General features: G+C 38.2%; 1 protein-coding gene across 31 annotated transcripts in view; it reads right to left on the bottom strand.

Moving 5' to 3' along the window:
- Positions 1 to 14,913, bottom strand: part of PUM2 (pumilio RNA binding family member 2) — a 103,249-nt gene that overhangs the window by 71,106 nt on the left and 17,230 nt on the right. For 22 of the 31 annotated variants that reach the window (XM_055378786.2, XM_055378777.2, XM_055378767.2 and 19 more), the window contains exon 2: positions 7,218 to 7,286. In XM_055378786.2, coding sequence (XP_055234761.2) covers positions 7,218 to 7,268 — 51 coding nt within the window. In that variant the 5' untranslated portion in view covers positions 7,269 to 7,286. Of the gene's footprint in view, positions 1 to 6,164; positions 6,290 to 7,217; positions 7,287 to 11,630; positions 11,863 to 12,854; positions 12,952 to 13,295; positions 13,382 to 14,913 lie in introns of those variants that run through there. The other 9 variants (XM_055378782.2, XM_063696036.1, XM_055378773.2 and 6 more) reach the window with 6 other exon arrangements.

The raw sequence follows: 14,913 nt of genomic DNA, 5'->3' as shown, positions 1-14,913 counted from the left end.
ACCTTGTCTCTACTAAAAATACAAAAATTAGCCAGGCGTGGTTGCCAGTGCCTGTAATCCCAGCTACCTGGGAGGCTGAGGCAGAGAAGTGCTTGAACCCAGGAGGTGGAGGTTGCGCCACTGCACTCCAGCCTGGGTGACAGAGTGAGACTGTCTCAAAAAACAAAAAACAAACAAACAAAAAAGAGGGTACTAGCAGAGAAAGCTGAGAAAATAAAATGGATCTGAGACACCTTGGAGTCAAAAGGATCTGAATACAAATGGTGGGGAAGATAAGTAAAAAGAATAACCTGTTTAATAACTTAAATAGCTAAAAAGGTAAATGGTACTGCTATTGACCACAATAGGAAAACAACAACAAACCAGGAGAAGCAGCTTTAAAGGGAAGAGAAAAAATTCAATTTGAGCATGTTCCTGAATTACAGATCTTTTGCTAAACTAAATTAAATGTTTTAATTAAAAAATGTTAATTAAAATGTTTAATTTAAATGTTTTAATTTTTAAAAAAACTCAATTTTTTTAAAAAAAGTTTTTAAATGCTAGGATGGCCCTGGGCTGTAAATGACTGGTATTTATAAAGAGCAGACATTTTAAACAATAATCTGCTCTAACAAAGATCCCAGTAAGTAAACTATAACTTGTATTCCTTCTATTTTAAAAATCTCATCATAAAAGATTCACGTAAATATTCAACAAAACATAAATCTAGTAATATGAATACTAAAGCATACTTGATATATTTAAATAATAGAACATTCACAGTTAAAACCCAAGTTAATCCCTTAAAAATACTGTATAAGCCATTCCAAGCAGATGAAAATAATTCCTTAAAGAATAAAGCAATGCTTTTATCCCATACTTCATGAAGAAAAAGTCTCAGTATCAAAATAATAACAAATAAGTAATCTAAAGTTGTAATAACTAATAAAGCATTTATCACAGACAAAGAAGTGGCTAAAATAGACTAATCTTATGAGGTAGTAAAAGTAATAGCACCCCTTTGAGACTATTCTGAAGTCTTTTGGGATTAAAGTTCTGGGAGTGCCTTCAAAATGCTTTAAAATGCAAATTGCAGCACACACCTGTAGTCCCAGCTACTCAGGAGGCTGGGCAAGAAAATTGCTTGAATCTGGAAGGCCGAGGTTGCAGTGAGCCGAGATCATGCCACTGCACTCCAGCCTGGCGACAGAGCGAGACTCTGTCTCAAAAAAAGAAAAAAGAAAAAGAAAAAACGCAAATTGTTTACCTGGGCTGGGAAGCGAGGGGGAGGGGAGTCTGTAAACCACTTACCAAGTGTGTCTACTATGGCCAAGCACTATCCTATGAGTATCTTCATTTTCGAACATTTAGAAGTTTTTACGCACAGGAAAATTTAATAGTTGAAATTAACACTCTACCAAAGGCCTTCACTGATATTCTAAAAACTATTTGCTCTGACAGTTTAGATACTGACTCAAATACTTTTAGGGGATCTACTAGCTGGTGACTAAGAATAGGTTAAAGTGAACTAAATGTAGGGGAAGGCAACAATTCAGGATAGAACACAGTTAAAGAGGAAAAAAAAGGTTAAACAATGCATTGATTAGAACAGCAATAAAAATAGGAGATTTGCCCCTGGAGAATCTTTTACTGTAGTAGAAATAGCAACCATACAACATTACAGAAAACAAAATTAAGAAACCGTTAAGATCTATAAAATATGTTATCCAATACCACTTCATATTAGTTCCCTACTTCACAAACTCTAAAAGAAGGTCAGGCAACTCAGTGTTTCTTATCAATCTGCTCTTCTATCCTAACTCCAATGTTTGAGGGAATATACAGTGTCTTTTCCTTCAAATGTATGGCTTGCTTTCCCCATTTCCAAAGAAACCTATCAGCACCCAGGCATACTGCATCAAAAAAAAAATAAAATAAACTCCCACTCGGGCATTTACATGAGTATACCTATACTTCAGACTTTTTAAATTGTTATGGAAAACCCCTAAACCAACCAAATAAACATAATCCCAAGACTTAAAAGGATTTAAAATGTAAATTATGTTTTAAATTATTTATATAATTTATCATCCCAAATGGGATACTTTTGTGAAAAAAGATGCTATTAATAATTATGCCATGAGAAGATATAGATCTGAGCTGTCCTGGGCAAATCAGAATGTAAAGTCACTCTACTTATAACGGAAGTTCAAAAGAGGTAAGAACAGATCCTCAAAACTAAGTTGTAACAGGGAGCAGAGACTCATGCCTGTAATCCCAGCACTGAGGGAGGTGAGAAGATAGTTTGAGCCCAGGAGCTAGAGACCAGCCTGGCCAACACTGTGAGACCCTGTCTCTTTTAAAAAATAAAATAATTATAAATAAATAAATATAAAATAAATTAGCCGGGTGTGGTGGCATGCACCTCTAGTCCCAGCTATTTAGGAGGCTGAGATGGGAGGATAGAATGAGCCTGGGAGGTCGAGGCTGCAGCGAGCTATAATTAGCTGAGGCAGGCAGACTGCTTGAGCTCAGGAGTTCAAGACCAGCCTGGGCAACATGGCAAAACAATGTCTCTACAAAAAATATAAAAATTAGCCAGGCGTGGTGGCGTGCACCTGCAGTCCCAGACACTGGGGAGGCTGATGTGGGAGGATCACTTCAGGCCAGAGGTCAGAGGTTGCAGTAAGTTGAGACAATGCCACTGCACTCCAGCTTGGGCCACAGAGCAAGATCCTGCCTCCAAAACAAAAAACAAAAAACAAAGAAAACAAACAAACAACAACAACAAATGAAACATAGAGAACAAAACACAAAGTAACTCCACAGAACACAAAAATGGTGCTTTTCCAGACTTTAATCTTTTCTGTTAATGAAAGATATTAACACTTTCATTTTCTCAAATCCTTGGTATCAACAGCAAACATTACTAAATGTCATCACTTCCAACAGGAAGTAGTACTGTACAGAAGTAGTACTGTAAACACTCAAGACTTCCCTGGGTTCAAACTGCTCTTCAAGTACTATTATGTGACCTTGGACTAGTTTTAATTAATCTTTTCTGCGCTTCAGTTTCCTCATCTATAAACTGCACGGAATTACATCTAGGGCCAGGCGCAGTGGCTCACGTCTGTAATCCTAGCACTTTGGGAGGCCGAAGTGGGCGGATCACGAGGTCAGGAAATTGAGATCATCCTGGCTAACACTGTGAAACTCTGTCTCTACTAAAAATACAAAAAATTAGCCAGGCGTAGTGGCACACGCCTGTGGTCCCAGCTACTCGGGAAGCTGAGGCAGGAGAATAACTTGAACCTGGGAGGTGGAGATTGCAGTGAGCCAAGATTGCGCCACTGTACTCCAGCCTAGGCGACAGAGCGAGACTCCATCTCAAAAAAAAAAAAAAAGAATGGCATATAGTACACAGCAGACACATAAATATTAGGTATCTTCACTACCAACAGTATGAATCCTTTACTGTTATCAAACATGACTTAACTTACTGACCCACAACATTCAACTGATTTCAAATATTATATTATTCACTTTAACGATTTTGTCCATAGCTGTTTGACTTCTCTTAAGTCAGTTTGACTATCCTAGGGGGATGATGAAAACCCACTACTTAGGAAGAACAGTTTACTACTACAGTCACATTCTGCATAAGGAAAACTGACCAAGGTTACACATAAGCTGGTAAATGTTAACAAGGGGATCTGAACCCATATCTACTTAATTCTAAGACCCTTCTCTTCACATTTAACTACCATAAAAGATAGTTCTTTTCCATCATATTTTAATTCATCATGATTTCTGAAAATTTCAAGTATTATTCTAGAGATACGGACTAGCAAAAAAAAAAAAAAATCCAGTATCAGATCACCACTGGGAATAAGGAAAAAATAAAAATGCTTAAAATATTATCATGATAGTCTTCCTATTACAGTGGGTAAAGTTTAAGATAGAATTAAGATAGAGATTATCTAGACAAACTATGACCAGCTATTTAAACACTATTTGAAATGGCTGGTTTCCATTCCAGTTATCCCTAAGAGCTTATATTAAAGCAAGAGCATTTCAGAGATACACGTGATTCATACAAAAGGTTATTATTATTATTATTTTTAAAGTCAGTCAGTCTTACTCAAGGTCATAACACTAGGGAGAGATCTAGGAGAAAACACAAGTCTCCTTCCTCCCCTACCTAGTAAGTCTTCCACTTCACCACACTACATAGAATCTTAGTACACAGGCTTTCTTTAATGCTTTCTTTATATATTATTGTGTTGGAAAGACAGGAGAGAGCACTGCTTATCATACTAAGCTATAAAGATATTCTCAAAATAAAAGATATTAATTCAGTGATTTAAAGTTAGATTCTGGATTTTCTGAAGAATTTCAGACAGGGCCCTCTTTCCTGTTATTTAAAAAATAAGCAGAAACCCAGCTATATGTGCCCCAACAACCTAGAGAAGCTAATAGGTATGAGCCTACGCAGTGTGTCTGACTTAACACTACACTAATAAAGCAGAGTTCAATCTCCTATAGATTAGTTTTGCTCTTTTTAAGCCACATGACATAATGCAAATCAGCAGGTCTTTCGACAGAAACATGCTATCAGTGTAAAAACAGAGAGGGTAAGTTTATGAATAGGTGAATACAAATCTCTTATTTGTGGATGCCTTCTGATGATGGCTCAGTAAAGACATCATGATCTACAAAACACAGTAAATTTGAAATTAGTCCTACATGTAGATGTAACACTTTGTACATTAGAGATTTACAACACTTAAGACAACAGTAAGCAAAAACTATTTTTAAAGAAAGTCAAGACGAGGGCAATCTATTTTAAAAACAGTTTTGCATTAAAAAAAAAAAAAAAGCATTTTTAGAAAACTTAAGAGCCAGAAACTCAAGGCTGCTTTTAATTTATTCCAATGAATGAATTCTGGGATATAACAAAAACAAAAAAACCTCACCTGTCAGGAAAGGAGGAGAAGACTGGTGAGAGAGAGAGGCAAAGAAGGAAATCCCAGAAGGTTCCTTGCTGCCTGTGAGATGAGGAAAGATAGAAAGGCTTGTGGGAGAGAGAACCCAGAGACAGAAATCTCAGAAGGTTTTTCTTAGCTATCTCTTTGAGGTGACAGTGTTAGTGCTTAAACTGTTAAGAAATAAAACTAATGAGAGCATCTTAAAATATATTTTTACTGGATGAAGGTTACAGATACACTGACATGCTGCTATCCACCAGGTAGCAGGAAACCGTGGTCACTTTTACTCTCCCTATCTGACATGTCCAATAAGAAAGTCTGGATTTAAGCTTTTTTCTTTTAACATACCATTCAACCCAGCTACTCTTTCCCCCAAATGACTAAACCCTTTCAACCACTGTTTCAGATCATGACATTTTTTTGATCTGCAAAGATAACTTTAGAATTATTAAATATTATTTAGAAAGAGTGAAAAAACACCAGTTTGAAAACATATATACAATATACATCTAAGAAGTGATAAAGGGAGTATAAAATTAATGTAGGAGTATGACTCTCTTGTTTTTTTTTTTTTTTTCTTTTGAGTCTCGCTTTGTCCCCCAGGCCAGAGAGTGGTGGTGCAATCTCGGCTCACTGCAAGCTCCGCCTCCCGGGTTCAGGCCATTCTCCTGCCTCAGCCTCCCGAGTAGCTGGGACTACAGGCGCCTGCCGCCTCGCCCGGCCAATTTTTTGTATTTTTAGTAGAGATGGGGTTTCACCGTATTAGCCAGGATGGTCTCGATCTCCTGACCTTGTGATCCGCCCGCCTCGGACTCCCAAAGTGCTGGGATTACAGGCGTGAGCCACTGTGCCCAGCCTGACTCTCTTCTCTTAAAGAATTATCAGCAAGTTCAAGTTTGTCATAGACAAGAAGGTTGAAGCACTGTTCAACCCTGCTTTTAATATATGTTATTCTGCTTTTTAAAGACCAAAGAAAACTAGTGGCCAGGAAAGAACAAAAAGCCCTTTTCATCTGCCTCTTATTTGCCAATAGCATAAATAATGCCTAACCAGATATTGCACTGCAGTGAAGCTACAGATTTTGTTTACAAAAAAAATTCAATTTCTTCAATTTTTCTTAGGGCTGAGAATTTTACCTTATGCACTGGTCTAACAAATTTATTTTGGCAATACTTAAGCTTAAGCACCTTAACTCACCCTTAAATCAGTCCTCTGAAAATGACATACTCTTTGGAAAACGCTGTTCTGAAGAAGGGGAGGGTTAGCTAGCTGCAGGGTGCCCTCTTGTGGCCCAAAGGAGAGACTTGGACTCTTTTCTGCATCTGAAGAGCACAGCATTGGATGGAGTGAGTCTCATGAAGGTCTCTATTCTACCAAGGTAAAATAATCTCCAGGAGCAAGCAGTTAATTACACATCTTAGGTCTGTTCACTGTTATCTTCTATTATCAAAGTCTACGTTAGTAGTACAGAACATGACAAAATACAGATGTCACCACAAGAGTTTCCATAATCAAAGTTCTCTAAGTATTCATTAGCTATATGAAAAACTAAGTATTTGATGCCTTAAAATATATAATGATGAGGTTAACTCTGGTGCTCCAAAGAAAATCATAGATTAACGAGAATGATAAAATCCATTAAGAAATGCGAAGTGCCTACTATGCTAGGCATTCAAAGCTAATAATTTACAGGGGAGACAAGTGTAAAACAAACTAACCAGCAATATAATAAAAGTCTGTATAAAGAACTAGAAGCCAGATGAAGGGCTTAATTCTATGGCAGATAGCAACTAGACAATAGATCCATCCCAGTCGAGTCTTGTAGAAGATTAGAAGTTTGTTAAGTAAACAGTTTTGGGTGAACAAGAGATTTTTGGAAGGGATAATAGTAAAACAAGCATGGCTAAAGCAAACACAGCATACATATATAAAACAGCAGAACAAGGCTAAAGAGTTTTTTTTCGAGCAAAGCTAATTATAGTTCATTACCAAAATATAAGAAATTATCTCACCAAGTCAATCAAATCACCTAGACACAAATAATCACACTAAAAATTACTGCTAAAAGCTTTTTTTTTTTTTAAGCTGAAAATCACAACAGAATTGTACAATCTGAAATTTAAACCCCTCCATATAGTTTGGAAGATACGACCACTATTTCCAGGAAGGGAGATGGTTAAAAAAAAAAAAAAAGTTACATTGGCTCAAAATAAAGTGAGGTATAAGTTCTTAGTATTTGTAAACATTTACCTCTCCCATTCCCCGAGATTCTAATGCAAGAGCTTGAAAATCATGATTCATTTCATCCACAGATCAAACCTGTTGAATAACAAAAACAAAAATTAGTACAAAGAAATGTTTAAACAGACTTCTTCAACTATTTTTATATTATATTGCTGCTATGACTAATATTAGCATGATCTGAGAAAGGGAAGCACTGATTTCTGTAGGGAAGACAGGTTTTCCCATAGTTTATGACAGCAATCTACCTTAAAACCTGTAGAAAAACATTAGGTCAAGGGTTCTTGAATTATTCTGTGTGCCAACAACTATGTGAAGGCAATGAAAAACAATCAAAGCCCAGAAACTGGAGAATAGTCTATACTTTAAAGAAAGGAGTAGCACAGAGTAAGGTTTTTTGTTTGGTTGTTTGTTTTTTTTAAATGGCATTTCTGCCCGAGGGAAGGCCTGGATGTGGAAGTAGGGTCCTTAAGTTCCTTTAAGAATCCAGCCTTAATGGCCTGAAGAAACCAAAGGACACAGTCTAGAGCAACCAGAGCTGCTGGAAAGTAAGAAAGGGAATCCCAGAGAGGACACGCCATGTCCCGTGTATAAATTACACTGGGATTTTCAGATGACGCCTGAACTGCACATATGTGAGACAGACTCCAAGGAGCTCAATTAAGGCTAAAAGAATTGAGCAGAAATTTCTGCTGCTGACCACCACAAAAGTCACAGAAATTTGGAGGCTGAGTCCCAACAAAACCCAACATTTGGCTAGGTGTGGTGGCTCACGACTATAATCTCAGCACTTTGGGAGACCGAGGTGGGCGATCACTTGAGGTCAAGAGTTTGAGACCAGCCTGGCCAACATGGTGAAACCCCGTCTCTACCAAAAATACAAAAAAATTAGCTGGGTGCGGTGGCACGCGTTTGTAGTCCCAGCTATTCGGGTGGCAGAAGAATTGCTTGAATCTGGGAGGCAGAGGTTACAATGAGCCAAAACCGTGCCATTGCACTCCAGCCTGGGCATCGCAGAGAGACCCTGTCTCAAAACAAACAAACAAAAAAAAACACAAACACACAACCTCCACATTCTCCAAAGAAACAACAGAATCTAGAGCATCTTCAATACATCAATCATGAAGTCTGGAATATAATCTGTAATTACTAGACAGGTGAGAAAAAAGGAAAATGTGACCTAAAGGAAAAAGTCAATTAATAACCACTCCAAGACGACCCAGGTTAGAATTAGCAGACAGCAATCCTAAAGCAACTACCATAGCTGTGTTCAAAGATATAAAGAAAAATATGCTCCTAAGGAATGAACAAATGCAAAATTTCAGCAGAGAAAGAAAAACTACAAAAATAACCAATGCTAAAACTGAAAAAAATATTTAAAAATTACACTGGATGCACTTAGCAGATTGTAAAACAACAAAAGAAAGGGTCAGTGAACTTGAAAATATATCAACAAGATTTCTAATTTGAAGAATAGGAAAATAGTGGAAAAAAAATGAACAGAGCTTCAGTGACCTATAAAATGTCAAAGCCAAATAAAACAAAGATGACTCTCTAAATTGAAAATGTTGTATTTAGGAAGCAAGAATCTAATTTGGGTGCAGTGGCTCATGCCTATAATCCCAGCACTTTGGGAAGCCGAGGTGGGTGGATTACTTGAGCCCAGGATTTAAGAGACCAGCCTGGGCAACATGGCGACACTCCATTTAAAAATTAGCTTGGCACATTGGTGCATGCCTGTGGTCCCAGCTACTCGGGAGGCTGAGGTGGGAATATCACTTGAGCCTGGAAGGTCAAGGCTACAGCAGTAAACCATGATTGTGCCATTGCACTCCAGCCTGGGCGACAGAGCAAGACCCTGTCTCCAAAAAAAAAAAAAAAAGATAAGATCTAATGTTCTCTATATGGTCCTATTTGGTCACAGGATGACCAACATGGTAAAAACAATGTCTCTACAAAAAGAATACAAAAATTAGCCTGTTTCGGTAGGGCATGCCTATAGCCACAGCTACTCGGGAGGCTGAGGTGGGAGGATTGCTTGAGCCCAGGAAGTGAAGGCTACAATGAGCCATGAGTGTACCACTGCACTCCAGCCTGGGTAACAGAACGAGAGCCCCCTCATCTCAAAAGAAAAGAAAAGACAAAGAAAAAGAAAGGAAAATAATGTAATTTGGAGCATATATATACAGCCTGGACGGTCTTGGGTATGTCTGAAGAACAAAGAGAAGGCTGGAAGTTATTAGAGAAACGTTACAGACTGTTCTGACAGATTGGTACTAGAGCAGCTTTTGAGAAATGGCAAGCTCTGACTAGATGAAGCTGGTCTCAGAGTAGTGGCGAGTTGTTCCAGTGCTACTAGGTAAAACAGGTCTTAGGGTTACAGCGGGCCATTTCTACAGATGGGCTTGCTGAAAATTTAATTTTTGGATCAGATGTTAAGTGCTCAAGTGCCTTTTTCCCCTGGACCCTAGATTCTGATTTAGTTGGGTGTTACAAGAATGACCTAACGTGTATAATTTTCACAGGAACAATACCAAAAAGTATAACTTACATGTAACTGGAGTTCCAGGAATGAACAGGATGGTAAAAATATTGAAGAAACAATGGCCAGAAATTCCCCCAAATTTCGTGAGAGTCAAATTTACAGATTCAAGAAGCCCCATGAACACCAGAGGAAAGATAAATAAGAAAAAAAAAATTCCACACTTACAGTCATTATAAAAACCCTGAAAATCAAAGAGAAAAAGTCCTGAAGATTGCCAGAAAAAAAAACAACATATTACATAAAGAGGAACAATGATATATGAATGACTGCTAACTTGGACCAGAAATAACGGGGCCCAGAACATACAGGACAAGATTTTAAAGTGCTGAAAGGAGTGCCAATGCAGACTTTTACACCTGCGGAAAATATCACCTTAGAATAAAGGCTGAAAATGTAATACTGCAAAATGTATTTTTGGCCTTTGTCCATGTCCTGGCAAAAAGCTCCTAAAACCCCTGGAATCACTGGAGTGATGAGTGTCTTCTGCATGCTAATGAGCTGACTGACTGGGGGCTGGTTGCCAGGGGAACCATCCTTTCGATTAGAGAGTTTGAACTTTCAGTTCCCCCTCCTGCTTCCAGAGACGGACTGAAAACTTAGTTGATCACGAAGGATTTTAATGCCTATGTAATGAGGTGAGGCTTCTGCAAAATTCCAAAAGGTCTGAGTTCTGGGAGCTTACAGATAGCTGAACTCTTGGAGGTTCCTGGAGAGTGGCCTGCCCCATTCTCCCATACATCATCCTAATGCATCTCTTCCATCTGGCTATTCTCAACGGTATTCTTTGTAATATCCTTTATAATAAATCGGTAAATTTAAGTAATGTGCTTCCCTGAGTTCTGTGAACTGTTCTAGCAAATTAATTGACCAAAGAAGGTCAGAGGAACACCTGATTTACAGCTGGTCAGTCAGAAGTCTATGTGACAACCTACGACTTGCAACTGGCATCTGAAGTAGGGAGGAAGTCTTATTGGCCCAAGCCCTCAATCTGTGTGTGGGAGCTGATGCTCTCTCCAGGGAGATAGGGTCAGAAATGAGTTAGACGACGCCCAGCTGGTGTCCACTGGAGAATTTGCTGCAGGACTGATTGCTTGATACAGCATATCAAGCAATACATGTGGGATCATAGAAGTGTTCTGTGTTGTAAGGGTACAGTAGGATAAACTGTATTTTTATCCTATAGCCTTACATTTGGTGTCAGAAGTGGGATTTGCTAACACAGCCCTGGCACACAGAAACGTGGTTTGGTTCAGACAACTTGGGGAGAGGAAAAAAAAAAAACCACACGCGTTGTTTGGGAATAGAAAGAATGAAACGGGAGGGGATGAGAAATGGGATTAGAAAGAACGAAAGGGTAGGGGATGAGAAACTTTTGATTCCTTGGTGGCCACGTGGTCACTCACTGTATGGAACAGGAGCTGTGCTGTGCTCAGTTACTAAAGGTAAACGTTACCAATGGAATTTAAAGATGGACCTAACTCTCACAAAGTAAATGTCTAAGAAAATGCAAACTAATTTTAAGGAGAAATATTCAATCCCTTGGTTAGTGTTATCCGTAATAGCTAAAATAAAGTGCTAGGTCAGACCTTAATACAAGACCAACCTCAGATTTCAGTGACTGAGCTTCGGCCAGTAGCCTTAAAGCTGTCCTCCCAAGAGAAAAATTATGCAGAGACAACATTAAGTACTTCTAATCTACGAGCCATGATTACCAAGAAGGTAGTCAATGTGGGGAAAGGGCAAACCCAAGAAACTGTTAAAACCAGTATCGAAAGCAGAAAAAAAAAAAGAAAGAAAGAAAAGAAAAGGAAAAAAAAAAACTATCAGTAGTAGACATGAATTTTTCTCAAGAGTCAAAGTAAGCACTAGAGCTTTACCTTTTTTGCTTACTTTCAGGTTTTTATCAGTGGTCCAAATAGATGAGGTCACATAAGTTAAAGAACCTCTGGATAACTTTGAGAGGTCTCTTAGCTCTTTGAATCCATTCTTACTGTTGGGATAAATCATACCCCTAGTGTAGGAGTCAACATTTTAGGCTTTGCAGGCCATATGATCTCTGCTGCAGCTACTCAACTATGCCTCTGTAGCACGAAAGCACCTATAGACAATACCAAAATGAATGAGCACAGATATGTCCCAATAAAACTTGATAAACTGTAAAATTTGAGTTTCACGTGGTTTTCATGTATCACAAATTATTGTTTTAAAATTTTTTCCAACAATCAAAAAATGTAAAAGCCATTCCCATAGAGCGGGCCATGCAAAAACAGGTGATGGGTCAGATTTGGCCTGCAGGCCATAGTTTGCAGACCTCTGCTCTCGTTCACTTTCTCTCTTGACTGCTCCCCAAAACTCAAATACACAAAATCCACTTCCAAATATGAGTATACTGAAAGTTAAGCATTAGGGCTTTGCTTTCAACTTTTTCACTTATACTACTGGAGTGCGTGTGTGTGTTTTTTTTTTAACAAATGGGGGTTTCAGATCATATCTAAATGGAGGTGATTTCATTATCTTTCAATAATCAGGGTAGTAGAGTAAAAAAGACTTAAAAAAAAAAAAACCCACCCCCACCAGCACGACTTAAGCTCAGCTTTTCAGTTTAGGGTGTTACTGTTTATTTCAATTACGAGAAAGAGAATGAAGGAGAAATTGGGCAAGACAATGGGAGACAAATAACTTTTCCAACTCTCAAGCAATACCATATAGACTATAATAAAGTTGAAGAGATGGGGAGACAGTTGCCTATATGCTACTAAGTGGGACTCCAAAATTTCTAAAGTATGTCAATCTGCTGTCACTTAAACAGCTACAAATGCTGGTGTCATCTGATGGTAATAAAAAAGTTGGAATTTGGACATAAATTTAGTGACTTTATCTGAATGATTAAATCTTAGGGAGGAAAGATCTTTTCTAACAAGCAATAAGACCTACTAGCAACTGGTTATATACTATTTCACTGTTTATTTGAAAAAAATGTATTCAGGAGTATGGCACCATGTACTGCTTGGGGTATAAATTCTATCTTCAATTTTTTTTGTCTGCATTATTAAGGCTCAAATCTCCAATATTATTTTCTTTAATCAATAATGAGAACTTACCAACACAGAAATATACGACAGAAACTTTTCTTTGGCCAAGACCCAGTATAATCTTATATTTGAATTAAAAAGTTATTTTTGAGGTTATGACTGTTTCCTAGCAAAAGAAAAGAAATGACAGTATCTTATTTTGCTCATTCTAAATTTTAACAATATTAGCTAATTTTTCAGTAGGCAGATTATTACTAATGATGTGAGAAAAACAGGTGAAGCATTCAAATAACAACTTGATTTAGCTCAGTGATAGTTTTCCTATTTACTAGTGCATAATCCAAAATGTCAACAACTGAGCACAGTGGCTCATGCCTGTAATCCTAACACATTATTGAGGCTATGGTGGGAGGATCGCTTGAGGCCAGGAATTCAAGACCATCCTTGGCAACATAGGGAGACCTAGCTCTACAAAAAATTAAAAAATTAGCTGGGCATTATGGTGCACACCTGTGGTCTCAGCTACTCGAGAGGCTGAGATGAGAGGATCGCTTGAGCCCAGGAGGTTGAGGGTGCAGTGAGCCATGGCCACAGTAAGACCCTGTCTCAAAAAAAGAAAAGCAACAACAACAACAACAAAAACAAAAGCCAAAAAATTGACAAATAGCTTGTGTAAAGAAGCAAGAAAATGCATTAATATAGGACATTTACGTTATTAAAAGTATTTGTTTTGGCTAGGCATGATGGTTCACGCCTGTAATCTCAGCACTTTGGGAGGCCAATATAGAAAGATCACTTGAGCCCAGGAGTTCAAGACCAGCCCTTGCAACATAGCGAGACCCTGAGATATGGTTTGGATCTGTGTCCCCACCCAAATCTCATGTCAAAACGTAAACCCCAGTGTTAGGGGTGGGGCCTAGTGGAGGGTGACTGGATCATGGGGGCGGAGTTCTCATGAATGGATTATTGCCATCCCCTCAGTGCTACTCTTGTGATAGTTTTTCTAAGATCTAGTTGTTTAAAAGTATGTAACACCTTCCCCTCTCTCTTCCTCCTGCTACAGCCACGTAAGAGGTGCCTGCTTTCACTTCACCTTCTGTCATGATTCCAAGTTTCCCGAGGCCTCCCCAGAAGTAGAAGCCACTATGCTTTCTGTACAGCCTGTAGAACCATGAGACAATTCAACCTCTTTTCTTTCTAAATTACCCAGTCTCAGACATTTTTTAATACACCCTGTTTCTACAAAAAAAATTTTTTTTAAAAAAATTAGCCAGGCATGGTGACATGCACCTGTAGTCCCAGCTACTCAGAAGGCTGAGGTGGGAAGACTGCTTGAGTCTGGGAGGTCAAGACTGCAGTGAGCCATGGTCCACTCCACTGCACTCCAGCTTGGGTGACAAAGCAAGACTCTGTCTCAAAAAATTTTTTTAAATTAAAAATATTATTTCTTCCTGGATATCTGGTTCAATTTCTTACCATATGCCTACATTAAAAACAGGGTGGGGAAAGCATTTGGAGATACAATAAATGGTATTAAAGCACTCTACTGCCACATGGTACTAATCACACTTTTATAATCTTGTAATTATAAATTAACACCACAGTAGAAATTAACCTCTGGGGTCAAAGGGATTAGTGACTGTCTTAGCTATGTAAATGTTCAACATTTAATGAATGAAAAAAACCATATTTTATGAAATGTGAATTCCGATCATAAAATCAATTAGTATCTGGATAGTGACTAAGTATTTACATATCTTCATATATTAATATACAATGCTTATTTTAACATAAGGACAATGAACAAGGCTTTCGCTTAGACTTTTTGTACTGCTGAAGACATTTACCAACACAAAATGACTAATGATTGCAACTTCACACAGGCACTACTTCTCCAAGTCTGTCATCTACAGCCTGGAGACTCTACCTTCCTTTTGCATCAATTACAAAGACAACAAAATTACATAAAAACCTAGTTGAGTCACAAATAAGTCAATACACAGAGTGACTTAAGCTTCTTAGGACATATTCTCCGTAATCATCCTCCTTGGACTGTTTTGTTTTTTTTTTGAGAGAAGGTCTCACTCTATCACCGAAGCTAGAGTACAGTGGGGCAATCATAGCTCTC

Source organism: Gorilla gorilla, chromosome 12, assembly GCF_029281585.2.
Source record: "Gorilla gorilla gorilla isolate KB3781 chromosome 12, NHGRI_mGorGor1-v2.1_pri, whole genome shotgun sequence".
Classification (NCBI taxonomy): Eukaryota; Metazoa; Chordata; class Mammalia; order Primates; family Hominidae; genus Gorilla; species Gorilla gorilla.
The sequence above is the reverse complement of the archived record's forward strand: the minus strand, read 5'-3'. Positions and strand labels throughout refer to the sequence as shown.